Source organism: Diadema antillarum, unplaced genomic scaffold, assembly GCF_040938485.1.
Source record: "Diadema antillarum isolate AM-2024a unplaced genomic scaffold, OU_Dant_1.0 scf00000065, whole genome shotgun sequence".
Lineage (NCBI taxonomy): Eukaryota > Metazoa > Echinodermata > Echinoidea > Diadematoida > Diadematidae > Diadema > Diadema antillarum.
Genome location: NW_027270954.1, coordinates 213543 through 234454, shown reverse-complemented (window position 1 = coordinate 234454; position 20912 = coordinate 213543). Strand labels below are relative to the sequence as shown.

Genomic DNA, 20912 nt, shown 5'->3' with positions numbered 1-20912 from the left:
AGTTTTGAAGCCCTCACCTAGTGCCATCACATAAAGCAAACGGAATCGAAATCGGGTTAGAAATGGCGGAGTGGCATTTTGTAGCCATTTGTACTATATAGGTCAAAAATCAAGGTCAAAGGTCAAAGAAGTCAAAGGTCAAAATTCTGTGTAGAAGTTTTGAAGCCCTCACCTAGTGCCATCACATAAAGCAAACAGAATCGAAATCGGGTTAGAAATGGCGAAGGAGTAGCATTTTGTAGCAAAATGTACAATACAGGTCAAAAAAATCAAGGTCAAAGGTCAAAGTCAAAAGGTCAAAATTCTGTGTAGAAGTTTTGAAGCCCTCAACTAGTGCCATCACATAAAGCAAACGAAATCGAAATCGGGTTAGAAATGGCGAAGGAGTAGCATTTTGTAGCCAATGTACAATATACGTCAAAAATCAAGGTCAAAGGTCAAAAATTCTGTGTAGCAGTTTTGAAGCCCTCACCTAGTGCCATCACCTAAAGCAAACGAAATTGAAATCGGGTTAGAAATGGCGAAGGAGTAGCATTTTGTAGCAAAATGTACAATACAGGTCAAAAAATCAAGGTCAAAGGTCAAAGAAGTCAAAGGTCAAAATTCTGCGTAGAAGTTTTGAAGCCCTCCACTAGTGCCATCACATATAAAGCAAACAGAATCGAAATCGGGTTAGAAATGGCGAAGGAGTAGCATTTTGTAGCAAAAGGTACAATATAGGTCAAAGGTCAAGGTCAAAGGTCACAACTGAAATTCTGTGTAGAAGTTTCAAAGCTCCCATGTAGTGCTATCATACAAAGCAAACAGAATCAAAATTGGCTCATAAATGACAGAGAAGTAGCAAATTGAAGATTTTGATCACACACGGACGCACACACGGGACACACGGACGGCACACACGGACACACGGGCACACACACGTACGGAGCCCGTTTCATAGTCCCCTGCTCGAACTCATTCGGCGGGGACAATAATTTAAACATTTTCTACATGTATGTTGGTTGAATGTTGATACCTTTGAATCATCTCATAGAAGAATTCAAGCTTACTTCATCCATTGTGAGATGAATAAATGTAGAAGTACTACACAGCATTACATGGAAGGTGTTCTCTTGATAATTTTAGCCAAATTTTACACAAGTTGTATGTGTATATGTGTGTGTGAGGGTGTGTGTGTGTGTGTGAGTGTGTGTCAAAGTGCGTGTGAATGTGTGTTGTGTGTGTTCTGAATTAGTAAGAAAATTGCTATTTGGGTATTTCCATAATTAAGGGGTGTAATTAATGAAATTTGTGTCTGTTACATCTGACAACCGCATGTTTTTTGTTGCTTAGAGTACAGATACAGAGAGCTGAGAAAGATTGTAAAATGATTCTGTAAATGATATTACATCCTCATGTTTAGAATCACTTTGAAATCTCTCTGTACTATTTGCATCTGTACTCGGCACCACAGAAATAAGTGGGTGTCAAATGAATCAGGGCAAGAAACATTTCAAGGGAAGGAGATGGGTTGCTATGTAAAAAAAAAAAAAAAGATCTGTCACTCAAGAATACTTGTCACTGCACTGCATCACTTGCATTTATTGTTTGATCATATCTAGATGTGTAACATGTGAGAAAGCCATTACATAACTATAAATAATGCTCAACTAATTGAGAATAGATAATGCTCCACAAATCTACATTTTCATGGTCAGCAACTTTCACCTCATTTTGAAAGAGCAGGGAACATACCGACACTGGAAAAAAAAAAAGTACAACGTACAGTCAACCTCGCGTAAGTCGACATAATCGGGACTGAGAAAAACATGTCGACTTACGCGAAAGTCGCCTTACGCGTAAGTCGACATTTTGTCGACTTATAAATGAAAACTAATTTCCCCTATACAGAGTAAGATAACGATGCGGATCGCTACCCAAATCTTACTCCTTTTGCTGCCAAAACATACCTGACATTAGCAACAATTATGTTTTAGTTCATACATAAATCTCGCGCGGATTAGTAACGACAACGCGCAATTCCCAAATCTCTTGAGAGATTTTGAGAGAGCGGGATCGGAAACCTGGGCCCGTTTCTAGACACTGTACTTTTTAAATTTGATTTGAAATATCAAACGCATATTCCCCAAATTGCATGCAACTTTGTGATTTAAATTCAAGTGCGTCGCTGCGAAGATGTGCGTGTGAATTTGTATGATTCTGTCGAGACAAGTTTTCAGTGCCGACTGAGTTGAAATAGGATGTGTGATTTTCCTTCCCTAAGTCGCCATATTTGTTTTGCTTAAATTTCTATTGCCATACTCTGAAAATGAATTGTTCTCGCGCTCCGATTCGCAACAATACCACCGCTCTGTACGGCGCGGGCCAGTCTGAAATAAAAAGAAGAAAAGTTTGTTACTCGGAAAAACGACATCTTTCGAATAACTAACTTTCATAAAAACAAATCTCTTTCCATCGTCGGACTAATTTAAATTTGGACTGAGATTTAAACCTTCGGCATAGCGAACTGTAACAATAATTTGCTACTATTTTTTCATTGACATTTCGTGAAGCAGCATGAGTTTCGGTAGTTTGAAACGTGTAAATGTTGCGATGTCTTTCCCCTGCAAGTGCAGACTAAGTTCGGTCACGGCGAAAGTTCCGTTACGAAATAAAATATAATGCAAGTCTTTTCAACAATAACACACTTCCGTATAGATTTTTATGCATTTAAACGCTGTTTCTAGTTTTGTATAAAATCGTAAGTCTTTTCTGCGATGCTCTTGCGTTTTAAATACAGAGTTGCTTGTGATTTGATGGACTAGCATTTGATTTTTAGAATTGCATTTAAACGCAATTGAGTTTAAGTTTTTTTTACAGTTTTCTAGTTTCGGATGATTATCAAACGCAGGTCTTTTCAGCGTTCTGTGCGATTTGATGAACTTGCATTTGATTTTCGGGGTTGCGTATAATTTTTAATTTTGTGTGCAAAATGATAAATAATGCGTCTTTTCAATAATAACGCACTTTCGTAGATGTTTAGAGATGCTTTTAAACGCAGTTTCTAGTTTCTTACGAAAACAGCAAGCCTTCTCTGCAACGCTCTTGCATTTGAATACAGCGTTGCGCGTTATTTGATGGACTCCATTTGATTTTTAGAATTGCGTTTAAACGCAATTGAGTTTTTTAAAAAAAGTTCCCTACAATTTTCTAGTTTCGTATGGTTATCAAATGCAAGTCTTTTTAGCGTTCCGTGTGATACGAGGGACTTGCAATTGCATTTGATTTTCAGAGTTGCGTTCAATTTCAATTATTCGTACGAAATAAAAAATAATGCAAGACTTTTCAACAATAACGCACCTCCGTAGATGTTCAGAGATGCTTCTAAACGCAGTTTCTAGTTTCTTACGAAAACCGCAAGTCATCTCGTCTGCAATGCTCTTGCGTTTGAATACAGCGTTGCGCGTGATTTGATGGACTTCATTTGACTTTTTAAGCGCAAATGAGTTTCAGGTTCGTATGACAACTCTTTTCTAGTTTCATATTCAAACGCAAACCTTTTCAGCAACGCACTTACGTTTATGTGCAAAATTGCTCGTGATTTGATACACCTGCATTTGATTTTTAGTTGCATTTAATTACATGTAGTTGCATTTTAATTAATTTTCTAAAAACGGGCCCAGGTTTCTAATACCGCTTCGGAATAATTAACGTTAGAATATTCGGATAAACGGAAACACCTATTTCATGTTCTCATAATGATTCTCTACTAGGACCTATAGGTGTACAAAATTTGTGCGTTTTGAGAATAACGACAAGGAGAAAAGGGGGAAAGTGAACTGCTTTGGGTACTACATGTAATTCTCCAATGTAAATGAGTGTATGCCCTTGCTATTCCGACGTACAAAACAATGGACGGATGGCGCGAACGCTACCGCGCCGTACACTAGCGAATTACCGAGTAGAAATGCTGCGAATCAGAGCGGGAAAACAATTATTTTTCAGAGAATGGCGATAAGATTTTGAGCGAAAAAAATTATGTCGACTTAGGCGTGGGAATTAACACGTATTATAGCTCAGTTGGCACTCAAAAATCAGGTCGACTTACGCGAGTTGTCGACTTATAAATGTCGACTAAGACGAAGAAATTTTCAAGGAATAACAAAGGCAAAAATCGGGACTTTTTTATCGTGTCGACTTAAGCGAGTTGTCGACTATTGCGATGTCGACTTAAGCGAGGTTTACTGTACAAGCATTTCATGAGAACACAAAACTTGTCATTTCCCCACTTCAAAATGTCATAGGAAAATAGGAAATGGATATGAATAGAAACAAGCTACATTAGTGGCAAAAATATGATTTACAGCTTCATGACCTATCACTCTCATGAGGCATTTCCCTTCTGTATTTACAATTTATGCACGTTAAGTCTATATGCTCTGCTTGAGTAGCATAAACATACTAGTATTGAATTATGATTACAACAGATTAGGACAAGATAATTACTATGTATAATATCCACACGTAGGGGATGTAAATCAAAGCTACAAGAAAAGAAACAAGGAAAAGTAGAAATTACGCGGTGCGTAATATATGTCCCCGCCGGAAGTAGCATTTTGTAGCAAAATGTACAATACAGGGGGGCGTTTCATCAACGAGTTCGTCGGAGTTTTCACCGACAAATTTGCTATCAGCCAATCAGACCAAGGATTTCATTAGCTTTTGACAGTTGTCAGTATAAATCCTTGCGTCTGATTGGCTGATAGCAAATTCGTCGGTGAAAACTCCGACGAACTCGTTGATGAAATGCCCCCCAGGTCGACAATCAAGGTCAAAGGTCAAAATTCTGTGTAGAAGTTTTGAAGCCCTCACCTAGTGCCATCACATAAGCAAACAGAATCGAAATCGGGTTAGAAATGGCGGAGTAGCATTTTGTAGCCAATGTACAATATAGGTAAAAAATCAAGGTGAAAGGTCAAAGAAGTCAAAGGTCAAAATTCTGTGTAGAAGTTTTGAAGCCCTCACCTAGTGGCATCACATAAAGCTAGTGGCATCACATAAAGCAAACGGAATCGAAATCGGGTTAGAAATGGCGAAGGAGTAGCATTTTGTAATCAAAGTACAATATAGGTCAAAAATCACGGTCAAAGGTCAAAGAAGTCAAAGGTCAAACTTCTGTCTAGAAGTTTTGAAGCCCTCACCTAGTGCCATCACATAAAGCAAACGGAATCGAAATCGGGTTAGAAATGGCAAAGGAGTAGCATATTGTAGCCAAAGTACAATATAGGTCAAAAATCAAGGTCAAAGAAGTCAAAGGTCAAAATTCTGTGAAGTTTTGAAGCCCTCACCTAGTGCCATCACATAAAGCAAACAGAATCAAAATCGGGTTAGAAATGGCGAAGGAGTAGCATTTTGTAGCAAAATGTACAATATAGGTAAAAAATCAAGGTCAAAGGTCAAAGAAGTCAAAGGTCAAAATTCTGTGTACAAGTTTTGAAGCCCTCACGTAGTGCCATCACATAAAGCAAACGGAATCGAAATCGGGTTAGAAATGGCGAAGGAGTAGCATTTTGTAGCAAAATGTAAAATATAGGTCAAAGGTCAAGGTCAAAGGTCAGAACTGACATTCTGTGTAGAAGGTTCAAAGCTCCCATGTAGTGCTATCATACAAAGCAAACAGAATCAAAATTGGCTCATAAATGACAGAGAAGTAGCAAATTGAAGATTTTGATCACACACGGACGCACACACGGACGCACGGACGCACACACGGACACACGGGCACACACACGTACGGAGCCCGTTTCATAGTCCCCTGCTCGAACTCGTTCGGCGGGGACAACAAATGCGGCACTATATTTGAACACATTAAAATTTGTATCTCTGCAATACTCTCAAACTCAATAGTTTGTTTTAAAAATAGATAGTAAGATACTAAGTAAAACAGAATACATGACAATAATCCAGAGTCTTGTAGAAATGGTTTCTGAACTTGACTTTTTGGATTCTACTCACAAGTGTACAGCCATGGGTAATACAATGCAACATACAAGAAAATAATCCCAATCCCAGTCCCTCAAATGTCACACTTGAAGATCCAAGAAACAAATTTTATATGTCCTCGAATCCCCTGTACACCTCGGATGGATAAGAGTTGCGGATGGTTGTGACGTCACATGAAGGAAGGCGAACACGAACCCTCCTGCCCAGAAAACCCCAACACCACTGAGCCAGCCGGCTGTATGCAATGTGCCTTGATTGCCTGCACAGAAAATAGGAAATACAAGAAAGACAAGGGGGTTAGCAAGCATGTTAATATATTATCTCAATACTTGAATGCATAAGCATAGAATTGTTTTTCCCCCTTTTGATTCGTTCATGAATACGTTATTCTCTAAACATTTCTACATCACAGGATTTGATGTCATAGCATTGTACATGTAATTACCAAAAAGGCTTGAGGCTATAACATAGCTACAGACAGAGCAAATCCCCCCCCCCCAAAAAAAAAAAAAAAAAAAAAAAAAAAATCAGGTCCTAAGGAGGACCATGGAACCATGAAAATTACTTTGTTATATTATGGTACAAAAACAAAAATTTTCATATACAGGGCTGGGACCTGCAAAATTTTTAGATATTAACGCTTTGTTATTTTTTTTTCAACTAAATGAAGTTCCACTGTACAACCTAATAACATGATTTATGAATTATACTCTTACTTATCAGCAGTTATTTGCTATGAAAAATGTAACTAAAAGTGTTCATTGTTGTTTACAACAACTTCCAATTTGGGGACATGTAAATATATATATATTTTTTTTACTGATGATACATAACTTTGTTATAGTGTAAAACACTCTCACAAATCTGATAAACTTCTAACGTTCAATAGCATGCATGTAGTAGCACATTTGCACTAGTATAGGTACTCACTCATTCTCAGTTACATCCCTCCGGAGGTGACCCTCATACTGCTGTACAATACTGAAAATACGCTGTCTCCAGTACCCACTTGTCTAGACATACACTGTACTGGCTGGAATCCTGGGAGCTCCATGATGCAATTCAGGTCCTCCTCACCGTCAGTGTTGTCATTCATCTTATTCACGAGTACAGGAATTCTTTGCAGCATATGGACTCCCTCACTGACTGCATTGGGATACACCCACCACTGCATGAACACCTGTATTATCAAAATACAAAGCATGAATATAAAGTGATGCTAAAAGGGGTTGTTTATATGTAGATACTTCTGCAACAGTGAATTGTCTGCACAAATTAATACATGAAATAGCCATGTAAGCATGTACATACATGCAGCATACATGTACATATCTAACTTTGCTGGGCTGCCATCCAGAGGTTGAGATGACCTCCGCAAGATGTTGAGTTATACACACAAAATTTCTACAAAATAAGTCTATCACTATATATACCAGAGGCGTCTCCCATAAAAACACCCTATATTGTTTGTGAACGATGGCTTGCCACCCCATGGCAATGCTCAGCTGCTATATGTACATGTACTGTATAGAGTTTGTGGTAATCATCCACTTTAGTGGAATGTATTATTTTTGGTTGCCTGGCTTATTTCAGTTGAGGGTTTATTCCCTTCAAGTTTACCCAAGAGCTAAGGCTAAATTAGCAACCAAACATATCCCACTAGAGTGAATGATTGCCATAATCTCTATGCAGTAAATAGCAGTTATTGGCACTATCATAAAATATAGAGCTTTGTCACTCCAATGCTGTGTATTTTCTGCTTTAGTGGCAATATCTATACATGATCTAGTGATTTGGAGACTCTACTTCATACTTTTACGAGAAGATTATCATAAAAGTTACTTAGGAAGAAATTACAGCTATAGCGTAGGTCTATCACAAGTACCTGGTAGACCTCTACTAGTAATAGGCCTAGGCTACTGGTCTTCTTTGTGTCACCAGCAGCCCACTTCCGAAGCTTCTATTTCACTTCTGTTCTGAATAATATCTCACTTTATACTATAATGTACAAAATAATACTTAGGCCCTATGTTGTCCTTTTTCAAAACATAATTTCAAACTTTCAAAAGATATGTAACAAACGTTAGACTATAGATGAACAAATGAGCATAATATATTTGAAACTATGACTGGTAATGAGAAGTACAAGTTAACTTTAATTTACCAGTTTATTTCCCACTCTCAACTGCTCCTGCAGCAGCAGGCGCAGGTGCGTCGCCGTCAAGATCAGCGGCACGAGCTTCAGCATCTTCCCCGAGCCCGCCCGGAGGTGCGTCCACCGGCTCGGCCTCAGCCTGGCATGGGGCTCCACCTCTGCAAGCGGCTCAAACAAATAGGGCCGCTGGCTCGTCTCCACTGTCGTCATCTGATTCCTCCATCTCAGATTCGGGTTCAGACCACCAAATCCGACTCAAGCCCCAGATCCATTGTCAAGAAGCAGCGTTTTCTCAAATTTTCAAAGCTACAAATTCAGTACCGAATGCAGACGCTAGCACGTTAGTGAATCCAACAACGGCAGTTGCGCTAGTCAGTCGTATATTGATCGAACTATTGTGTACGCAAGACAATGCCCGTGTTAACAAATGCCCGAGTATTAGAGCAGAGAAATAAAACGCCTGTATTGACGTCTACGTGTGCAACACATTTTCGCACTAACAGGTTCGGGAAGAATAAAACAACGTTGACTATAAATAAGATAAACTGGGTAAAATATGGGCCCAAATCAAAAGACATCGTATGTGTAAGTAATGTTCAAATTCCTTAAAATGGGCTTTTTCCCTTATTTACAATTTCATATACTTCATAATCGTGCTTTCAAAAGAGGGCAAAATTATCGCTCATACATATTTTTTTAACACGCAGTGCAATGCAGATATGCGAGCTCCTTCGAAGCCGAGCTGGCTCGTATATTCTGGTTGTGACGTATACACACATCTGTCAATCACCCGCCGCTGAGCCAGATTTTTTTAGGGGCGTTCCCGGTAGACTTGGGTTTTGGCATTTTTTCATGAAAATGAATAATATTTTTGAAAATCCAATAACGGATTCGAACTCAGACGTACACAATATGTGTAATCAGCCTTTGTTTACATGTTAAAATAGTATACTTTTCAGACAAATTCATAGGTCTATCAAAATGCCCTTTGCTTGATTTCAGTGCAAGAATTTTGTCTCTTTCTAGGTTACGATAGACGAGGGGGGCCATAGTGAATTGCAGGGAAAGTAGCAATCAGTTTCCCAATGACCTGCGCCACCTGCCGCATAGTAGGATTGTTTCCCTAGTAATTCCACACATACTGCCCTGATATTTTGACATTTCTTATGAGGGAGCGTTATGGTCACGTTTTCCGAATCCAAAGTAAACCCCAAGAATTGGAGCTGTTGCTGAGGCTCTAGGATAGATTTCTCTGAATGAATAACAAAACCAAGATCGGAGAGCAGTTTTGTGGTTGAATTATGAGAGTGTCATCTAAATACTCCATGACCAAGTGGCCTGCCTGTCTCAGTTCTGTGAACACTGGCTTCATAAGTTTGGTGAAAAGTCTAGACGCTGCACTAAGGCCATTGGGGAGTACCCTAAATTGCCAACATTTCCCCTGACAGACAAATCTCAAATACTTTTGATGTGTGGGGTGAATAGGGACTGAGTAGTAAGCATCTCGAAGGTTGACTGATGCAAGGTAACAACCAGGGGAAATTAGGGTGGTAGCTGTATGCATGTTATCCATTTTGAAATGCTGTACATTCAGACTGTCATTTAGGTCTGATAAATCTAAAATCAGGCGTATGTCCCCATTTTTCTTTGTGCATGTAAAAATATTGGACACAAATTCTCCTACCACATGTTGGCATTCTTCGATTATGCCTTTCTCGGCCAATTTTTGAATTTCAATTTCAATCTTGCTCTCCTCAGCATTACCCACTCTGTAGTGGTAAGGCAGTTTACCTCTGCACGGTGGGGTTTTCGCCACTTGAAATTCAAGTTTGTAACCGCTAATTGCATCAAGTATGACAGGATTAGTGGTAATAGGATTCCACTGTTTGCTAAAATGCCTCAGTCGACCCCCAACGGGCAGGTCTAATGGAACATCTAGGTGTTCATTGTCAAAATCTGACAGTGCAGTGTGAGTAGATTGTCGATTTCCACAAGAGCTAGGGCTGCAACTTACCTCTTTGGGTAGTGCAGCTACTTTCTCCGTGACACAGTATTTGGCTTGGCTGGGACTGAGTAGCTCTGTCCCTGGTTGTGTGCTGGAGCTGGGCGAGTCTGCGTGTGCGGGGCTAAGCTGTTTCCCCGCTGTTGGCCTAAAAAAGGCTTGGATGTATCCCTAGCTGCGAGCCAGCCCGCGCTCCGATATTGTTTCTGACTGAAGCCACCACTGGCTGTGCACTTGTATGGGTGGTACGGATGATGCATTGATCTCTTAGCCTGCCCTTAAACCACACTAAAGGCAGCCCTATTCTCCTCTTTGAGATCTTTTACACTTTGTCCCAGGTCGTCACCGAAGAGAAGCATGGTCGTGGGCGTTGTAGGTTTGCACAAATGTGCATATGCAGCGTTCATGTTGGGTCTCATAAATTCCTTTCTCAGACAGTTAATTTCGTAATTGGCATTACAGAGTAATGCCAGTGCATCCCGTTGCGCATTGCAGTCAGTAGGAAGAGTTTGTAGGAATGCACATAGCCCGCGGGTGAGAGATTTCTGTACCCTGTGCAGTTTAACGTCCCTGCTGCGTGTAGTATGGGTCACATTATCCCAAATCACAGGATTTACTCTGGGGACTACCAAGTTGGGGCAGTTGCTTGGGGCTGGGTAATTTGCGGCTGAATCTTCCATTGATTTTTCCTCTAGACAAAGGGAGATGAGATAATTGGTAGAATTTGCCAGTTCGTCATTGATTGGTTCACCCACAGAGGAGGAAACAGCAAACTTCGCAGCTAGAGATGGTACTTGCACTGGTCGCCCCGTGTGCTCTGCTGGTGCATAACCCGCTGCCACCGCAGGGAAATCGCATTCATCCCCGCTGTAGCTGCTGCTGCTGTGGTCCTGCAGCGTACCGTGTGCCTGCGTACGGTCGTCAATTGCACACGCATCCATATCCCCAAACGGCACACCACCGTGGTCTGCAGTACAAGCCATATCAACATGGCCGGCACGTAATTGTTGTCGTTGGATACGATCGTATGGAGAACTCGATTGAATAGGCTGGGACGGTAGCACTTCCATTACTTTCTCAAACGTGGCTTCAAGCTTCGAAAGGCGGGAAAGCACATCCGCTTCTGTCTTTTCTTTAGGGGGGGGGGGGGGGCTTTCTTACTCAAGCCCGGTTTACCAGGTTTTTGGGGAGGTCTCCTGTCCCCTTCTTTCTTTGGCTGAGCCGGCCAACACTTAGGTTCATGATGCGCGGCGACTGTTCTAATTGTAACCATGACAGACTTAGCTGTATGCTGTGAGGCGCTTGAACTAGTGATGCCCACGACAGACTTAGCTGTATGATGTGGGGCAGGTGGAATTTCCATCCCGCAACTGCGATGTGGAAAACCTTGATAATCACTAGTTAGATAATAGTCCTCTTCAGAAACAAAATTCAGCTCAACTGAGCAACAATATGTAATTATCCAGAATTTGATAAAGTGGTATGATGATGCCCGGTACAAAAGAAGAATTAGACTGGATTTTCGACTGCACGGAGGGAACTTATTCCCTCGTGTAACGGGCAAAGAAGCAATATGACTGCATGCCCATTGAGTAAGCTCTCACTGTGAGTTCTTGCGTAAACTCACGAAATAAAATGCAAATTTAATCCAAATCGTTTATTGAGAAATGTTGATATCGACATGTGTCATGTTGCCTAACTGAGACTGAAGTTAAATGTCTCTTTTTGATAACTCATTATTTGCGTACAATTAGATTACAAACTTCAGCTTCAGATTGTGTAGGCAGTAGACACCGCTAAACCTCACGAAGACTGAGTTGTTTTGAGTGACAACATGCAATATCTCATACACACACAAAAATAAGATAGCTAACTACAGTTTCAGATTGTGTAGGCAGCAGCATACACCGAAACACATGACAACATGGAAGTTGACGTCGATATCAGTACTTGCCCATAATCAATAAGGTTTTAATTCACATGAGTGATTGAATATAAGCAATGAAGTATTTCCTGTGATTTTGATGCATTTTGTTACGGTGAATTTGTGACACTTGGATACGAAAGTAGGGCTACATTAGCGCTGCACATTTCATGGGGTATATTTGTATCATAACCTACGGAGATCTACCGTTTGTTCAATAATTTGATAAAATATTTCCCCTTCCCTTAAACATAAAAACTGCCCCCTTTCGATTCCCTACCCAACCCCTAGAGCTACTATGAATTTCCTTAAAAGTGCACTCACTAATGTGTTTCTGGTTTTCAACATTCTTTTTCTTTTTTAAATTGGGGAGTTCTGGGGTCCTTGTATCAAGGATTCCATGGGGGCACCCGGGGATCCACCATGAAAAAACTTGAAATTAAAGTCATCAATGTACTTACTCATAGTAGTAATTTAGCTCTATCACTTCTTGTTCTAGAGAAGCAGATTTGCAAAGATTCCTAAATTGAAAGGGGGGGGGGGGTTGGGGCTCCCTGGGGCCCTCCAGGGGGAGCATGGTGCCCATTCAAGCAAATTGTGATCCTATCCCCCTTGGGATGCTACTTGCCAAGTTTGGTAAAAATCCATCATGTTGTTTTGAAGGAGAAGATGAAAATGCATAATTAAGGCCCCAATTTTGACCCCTCCCCCTCCTGACCCTGGGCTCAAAGTGGGGGAGGGGGAGGGGAGGGGGCGGGAGGGGACTCCTGGATACATGTTGAGCAAACTTGAAACTACAGTCATCAATTTACTAAATCATAGTAACTAACTTAATAGCTCTATCGCTTCTGGTTCAAGAGGATAAAACTTTTTACATATTCCTCAATTTGGGAGGTTTGGGCCTCCCCCTTGGGGGCCCTTTAGGCGGGGCATGGTGTCCAATTTGAAAAACTTGAGACCCTGTTCCCAAAGGAATGCTACCTGGCAATTTCGGGAAAATCCATCACAGAGTTTTAAAGAATAAGAAAATGTACAATTTAGGCCCCAATTTGGACACCTCCCACCCCCTCCAATGGGCACCTAGGTGGGCACCCAGGCTGGATTTGCCATGAACAAATTTGAAACAAGTCATCAGTGAGCTAACTCATAGTATATACTCAGCTTTATCTGTTCTAGACCTATAGAGAGGAAGATTTTAAAGATTCCTTAATATTCAGGGGTTTGATGCTCCCGGGGGCCCTCAGGTGGGGCATGGTGCCCAGTTGAACAACTTGAGATCCTAACCCCAGGGATGCTATCTGCAAAGTTTGATGAAAATCCATTATGGGGTTTTCAAAAAATAGATGAAAATGTTAAAAGTTTAAATGCAAAACGGACACCGGATAGAGAGTGATCGCAATAGCTCACTTGAGCCTTAGGCTCAAGTGAGCTAAAAAGACGACCCTGCTGTATAACAGGAAGATGAATGTCTTACCGGTCTAGATGAAAAGACTACAGGCTCATCAGCTTTTGAAAACATCTGGATCTTCACCATAAACATTCCTATCACAAATAGAAAGGAAGAACATGAAAAGCATGACTGTGTTATGAGTCCTACTGATGGAAGAGGAAAGAAGTGGTATTTTAAATTTAAAGAGTGAAAAAAATGTGCATAGCAAGTATCTCTAGTTCTCTAAATACACAGGATGAGAAGCTTGTAGGTTCAGAGACGAAATTGCACATTTCCACTTTGAATTCAATCAAAGATAGAAATGAGGTACATCACTTTTATGTAGTCGGACAGAATAGTTTGAGATGATTCCTTCTTTTGGCCCAAAAAAGGGCATTAATTGAGATCAAACTTATAAAATCTCTACGCTTACATGGAGCATGAAGGGGAAGTGACAGCATGAGGGCATCGATTATTTGGGTGCACGTCATAAGACCGACACACACTATTCATAGAATCCACTACAGCCCACAAGTCATAAAGCCCATGACTTAAACACTATGTGAACAAGGCCCACGAGTTCAACATCAAGTAAAACAGGCCCATACGTCACACAGCCCATGGGTTCGACACTGGGCAAATACAGCCAATGAAATCAACACCAGGCAAAAAACCAAACAAAAAACAAGAGACACGGGGGTCTCGCTCTCCCGAGTATCCCAAGTTCACCTTCCATGCATTCTTGCAGACTCTTACTTGAGAAGATAGGAAACTTGTGGTGGAGGGTAGCTTTGAGAGCTGGCGTGCTACCTGTCAAGTTTGGTGAATATCTATTAAGGGGTTTTCAAGGATTATGAACATGCACAATTTACATCACCATTTGGACCCATCCCACCCCACTTTCTTGGGTCCCAAGGTGGGGGGGGGGGGGGGGGAGGAGGACACCCCTGATTCTGAAATGAACAAACTTGAAACAACAGTCATCAATATACTGACTCATTGTATTAACTTAGCTCAATCACTTCTGGTTCTGGAGAAAATCTTTAAAGATTCCTTAGTGGAGGGTGGGGGGGGGGGGATGGTGCCCATTTGATGAAATTGAGATTCTATTCCCCTAGGGATGCTACCTGCCAAGTTTGGTGAAAATTCACCATGGGGATATCAAGAAAAAGATGAAAATTCACAATTTAGGTCCCAATTTAGGCCAACTGGGGCCCCCAGGTGGAGCATGGTGCCCATTCGATGGGAATGAGATTCTTCTTCCCTGAGGGATGCTACCTGCCAAGTTTGGTGAAAATTCATTACGGCATTTTCCCTTCCAAACCCTCTTCCCCTGGGTCCCAAGGGGGGCACCCCTGATTCTGCCATGAACAAACTTGAAACTACAGTCATCAATGTAAACTCATAGTTAACTTAGCTCAAATCACTTTTGGTTCTAAAGAAAATCTTTAAAGATTCCCTGCCCCCCCCCCTCCCCTCAGGTGGGGCATGGTGCCCATTTGATGGAATTGAGATTCTATCCCCCTAGGGATGCTACCTTCCAAGTTCGGTGAAAATTCATCATAAGGTTATCAAGAAACAGATGAAAATTCACAATTTAGGTCCCAATTTAGCCCCCCTGGGAGCCCCCCAGGTGGGGCATGGTGCCCATTTGATGGGAATGAGATTCTTTCCCTTGAGGGACACTACCTGCCAAGTTTGGTGAAAATTCATTATGGCATTTTCAAGAGAAAATGTACAATTTGGGCCCCATTAGGGCCCCTCAAAACCCCCTCCCCTGGGACCCAAGGGGGGCACCCCTGATTCTGCTACGAACAAATTTGAAACTACAGTCATTAATGTACTTACTCATAGTATTAACTTAGCTCTATCACTTCTGGTTCTAGAGAAGAAGATTTTTTAAGATTCCTGGATTTTGGGGAGTGTGGGCCCCTCTGGGGCCCACCAGGTGGGGTATGGTGCCCACTTGAATAAATTGAGGTCCTATCCCCCTAGGGATGCTACCTGCCAAGTTTGGTGAAAATCTGTTCTGGGGTTCTCAAGAAGAAGATGCAAATGTAAAAAGTTTACGCACAACGCACAACGCACGGACGGACAAATTTTCAAGAGATTTATTTGTGCTTGCATGTGTGTGCACACGCAAAAATTAACAAAATTCACTAAAAGTGTGCCCCAGGTATTTCCACCTCAATTCCAAGATCCAGGGCCTCATGCTCACCTGAATATGGCAAGTTCACCTTTTGCGCATTCTTCCAGACTCTTGAGAACATTGCAAACTTGGGAGGTGGGGAGCAGATATAAGAGCTTCCCGGGGGGGGGGGGGGGGGGGGGGGGGGGGGGGGGGGGAGGGGGTGGTGGCATGGTGTCCATTTGCATTTTACATCACATCGGTACAAATACCTGACATGTACACTGTATTCAGAAAATCTGACGATGCAGTTAAAGAATAATGTGTCCGGCACCCTTCAGGCGGAGGCATAAACTAGAACTATCACTCAATGTGATTAATATCCCAACCTAAAACTGAGGATCAGCTCAACCAGCAATTACTTTGTATGCTTTTTATTGAAGAAAAAATAGTTACCAGGCCAATGTATATTTTGCTCACTGATAGTCACATGTGCCATATCTCAAATCAAATGCTCAAAACCTGAGGGAGCAAGATAAGTAAATCAACAATTTCTATGATTTTCATTAAAAATGCGGTTACCATGGCAACACAATGTTTGACATTTAACAGAAAATGAAGTTTGCACAACTATAAATCATAGCCGTCACATGTGCCAAATTTCAAGTCAAATGTTCAAAAGCTGAGGGAGTTAGCTGAATTCACATTATTGCATGATCGCGATCGCGACCATGATGGCAACATTTTTCAACAATGACAAAAGATAAATCTTGCACATCTAGGTAATATAGAGGTCACATGTGCCAGATTTGAAGCCAAATGCTCAAAAACCTGAGTTAGCTGAACCAAAATTTTTGTATTTTCATTCAAAATATGCTGTTACCATAGCAATGCATTGTTCAACAATGATGAAAAAATAAGCTTGCACATCTATGTACTATAGCGGTCACATGTGCCAAATTTCAAGCCAAAATGCTCAAAGACTGGGGGAGTTAACTGAATCCACAGTATTTTTGTATGATTTTCAATCAAAATATGCTGTTATCATGACAACACATTGTTCAACGATGACTATAGATTAAGTTTGCACATCTTTGTACTATAGCGGTAACTTGTGCCAAATTTCAAGCTAAATGCTCAAAGACTGAGGGAGTTAACTGAATCCACAATACTTTTGTATGCCTTTTAGTGAAAATATGCTGTTACCACAGTAATGCATTGTTCAACAATGATGAAATATTAAGTTTGCACATCTTTGTATTATAGTGGTCCCATGTGCCAAACTTCAAGCCAAATGCTCAAAGACTGAGGGAGTTAACTGAATCCACAGTATTTTTGTATGATTTTCATTCAAAATATGCTATTACCATGGCAACGCATTCTTCAACAATGACAAAAGATTAAGTTTGCACTTTACCATAGTGGTCACATGTGCCAAATTTCAAGCTAAATGCTAAAAGACTGAGGGAGTACACTGAATCCACAGTATTTTTGTAGGATTTTCATTCAAAATATGCTATCACCGTGGCAACACATCTGTCAACACTGATGAAAGATTAAGTTTACATCTACGTACCATAGCGGTCACATGTGCCAAATTTCAAGCCAAATGCTCAAAGACTGAGGGAGTTAGCTGAATCTATATTTTTGTATGCTTTTTATTAAAAAAAAATGCTGTTACCATGGCAACACATTATTCTACATTGACAAAAGATGTGTTCTGCACATCTTCATCCTGTAGTGGTCACATGTGCCAAAATTCAAGTTAAATACTCAAAAACTCAGGGAGTTAGGTCAATCCACATATGTGACCGGCGACAACGGTTTCAGGCAAAAGTCAGGAATTTTGAAAATTCATTTTTTTTCATTGAATCGCATTGCCCATTTCCTAAGCTTTACACTGATATAAAACACTTGTATTCTCCAGTATTGTAAGTGGTCATAGAAAGTGAAATATATTGCACTTTTTGATTTGTTAGCCTGACAAAATTGTGAGAAAATGGGCTTTGAAGATTCCCCTCATGCTCGAAGACGATGCCCAGCGGCGATGCGAGGTGAGAATCACCCATCCGTACAATGGTGCCAATCGAGATTAAGCTCCGCCTCTAGCAACCACAGCGGCTTCTGATTGGCTCACCGAGAGAGTCAAATTTCCTGGGCACCTTCCTCGGAACTCAGCGTATGGAACCAAATGCACAATGCGTTTCGCTCGGGTTTCTTTACCAGTACGTCTTTCAAGATGGTGGATACAATAATTAAAAGCTACTGGTTACGTGTGTATGGTGCACGTAACCAAAGGCATCCACACGCCATGCCTGTGTGTATACGTCATGGGAGCGGGTGGCACATTCGTATCCCCATCTTTAGAAATCACGTTTTCATAGCACTGATTTGTCTTGTAAATTTCATCATTGGGAACCTTTCGAAGGCAGAAAGATGAAAAGGGTCACGCTTCCTGTTTTTTTTTTTCAAGCCATGCATGTGTTGCATTGTGCGGTAAACGAGCAAGCAAACAAACAAACAAACAAACAAACACGATTTTACTTAGTTTGGTGCAATTTTGATGTTTACTATCAGGGGCATCACCAGCTTTTTTTCAAGGGGGGTGCGTTTTGACATTTAATGTAACGAGTTTATTGGACAGACATTTGGAATTTAGGAAGCTCTCAATCCCCAGACTTTTAGTATTTTTTAAGGGAAATCAAGCGGGGATAAGGGCACCGGCATAGCTAGGATTTCATCTTTTTTTTTTGGTGGGGGGGGGGGTGTTAGTATGCGAGGGAGCGAAGCGACCGAGCCCGAGCGAGCGGAGCGGGCAAGGGGGAGGGAGGGGAGGGGGTGCATGTTTTTGCTTGTTTAATTGACTTGAAACGGTCCCACTTGTTTAAGGTAGCAGTGTACTTTGATGTAATTATTGAACAATTTGCCTATAAAATAGTATCATTCAAATAAACTTCCTGTTTTTAATATTTACACTGAATATCATGAACACGACCAAACACGAGCGAGTAAAGTGAGCGAGGGGGAGGGTGTGTCCCCCTCCCATGGTGAGAACTTTTTGCATTTTGATGTTGTAAATGGTGCAATTTTGCGCATGTTTTTGCTTGCTTTATCGACTTGAAACAGTCCCACTCGTTTAAGGTAGCAGTACATTTTGTTGTCGATTATCATTGAACACTTTGTCTGTAAAATATAGTATCAGCCAAATAAACGTTATGTTGTAATATTTTACCTGAATATCATGAACGCGACCAAGCAAGAGCCGCCAGAGGAGTGAGCGAGGGGGAGGGGGTGTCCCCCTCCCACAGTGAGAACTTTTTGCATTTTGATGTTATAAATGGTGCAATTTGATACATGTTTTTGCTTGTTTAATCGACTTGAAACAGTCCCACTTGTTTAAGGTAGCAGTATATTTTGATGTAGATTATCATTGAACAATTTGTCTATAAAATAGTATCATCCAAATAAACTTCTGTTTTTAATATTTACACTGAACATCATGAACGCGACCAAGCAGGAGCAAGTGGAGTGAGCGAGGGGGAGGGTGTAGGAGGGGGTGTCCCCCTCCCATGGTGAGAACTTTTTGCATTTTGATGTTGTAAATGGTGCAATTTGATGCAGGTTTTTGCGTGTTTTATCGACTTGAAACAGTCCCACTTGTTTAAGGTAGCAGTACATTTTGATGTAAATTGTTATTGAACAATGTGCCCATATGATATCATTTAAATAAGCTTCTTGTATTAATTCTTACACTGATGTCATGAACACGACTGAACCCAAGCAAGTGGAGCGAGCGAGAGGGGAGAGTTTGTCCCCCCTCCCACGGTGAGAACTTTTTGCATTTTGACGTTGTAAGTGGCGCAATTTGATGCATGTATTTGCTTGCTTTATCGACTTGAAACAGTCCCACTTGTTTAAGGTAGCAGTATATTTTGATGTAGATTATTATTGACCAATTGTCTACAAAATAGCATCATCCAAATAAACTTCCTGTTTTAATATTTACGCTGAATATCATGAACGCGACCAAGCAAGAGCGAGCGGAGTGAGCGAGGGGGGAGGGTGTGTCCCCCTCCCATGGTAAGAACTTTTTGTATTTTGATGTTGTAAATGGTGCAATTTGATGCATGTTTTTGCTTGTTTTATCGACTTGAAACAGTCCCACTTGTTTAAGGTAGCAGTACATTTTGATGTAAATTATTATTGAACAATTTGCCCATAGAATAGTATAATTTAAATAAACTTCTTGTATTAATTCTTACAATGAATATTATGAACGCTGTCTGTTAAAGCAATCAAACAGAAAAGGCATGCACACGAGGGTGTACATATAAAGGGGCATTTCTCCTCTCACACGAAGGTGATTTTGTATTTTCAGACCTGAAATTCAGCGATCTTGTGCAAACTTTTGGTGCATTACTTGAATTTTCTAGCCCCCTCCCAAAAATAATAATTTAAACAAACAGGTTTTTTTCCCCATTTTTTTCATTGAGGTGTTAATGGCTCTTATTCAGAGTGTGCATCATCTCTGTGTATGTACAAAGTATAGCGAGGTACAGTTTAGGGGGAAGAATGCGGGAGGGGGATACCCCCTCCCGCTCGACGGAGTTCTTGAGTTTTTAGAATTGAAATAAAGCGATCTGAAGCACACTTTTTGTGGAAAATTTGGAAATTGTCATTCCCCATAGTGTACTAAGTCTATAGAAGGGACAAGGCAATGGGAGGGTGGCAAGATACCTCTCCCATATTCGATTATATATATATTTTTTTGCCTTCCAAATCCCCGGTCAAAATCTTAGGGGGGAGGCGACTGCCCCATCGCCCCCCCCCCCCTTTGCTATACCAGTGGGCATGGTAGGAAAAGGTTAATTGAAAGGAGATAATATCCCTTCCCCCACGACGGAACTTTTGAATTTTTATAAAGTTAAGTGACAGATCTGGTGCACACTTTCGATGAAACATTTGTAAATCTGTCAATGTATAGGTGTATTAAGTCCATGGACCGAACGGGGGAGGGTGTGGGCAAGGGTATCCCCCTCCCACACGAGAGAGACTTTGCTTTTTTAGAATTGAAATTCAGCAACCTGCCACCTGGTGCACACTTTGGATGAAATAATTGGACAGATTCCTAACAAACAAAGCAAGAAAATCTTTTCATCTCGGGAATTATAATTATGTGGGGGTGGGACAAATGGTGCGCCTGCCCCTCCAATACTATGGGGCAACTTTTTTTTCTGTCAAAAAGCAAGAAAAATCTTCTCATCTTGGGAATTATCAATTACGGGGGAAGGG

At 41.0% G+C, this 20912-nt stretch overlaps 1 protein-coding gene across 2 annotated transcripts in view; it reads right to left on the bottom strand.

The window, feature by feature from the left end:
- The window catches only part of LOC139716462 (seipin-like), a 168601-nt gene that overhangs the window by 77418 nt on the left and 70271 nt on the right, over positions 1 to 20912 (bottom strand). For both annotated transcript variants that reach the window (XM_071628008.1, XM_071628009.1), the window contains exon 4: positions 13538 to 13605. In XM_071628008.1, the coding sequence (XP_071484109.1) occupies positions 13538 to 13605 (68 nt within the window). The remainder of the gene's footprint in view (positions 1 to 13537; positions 13606 to 20912) is intronic.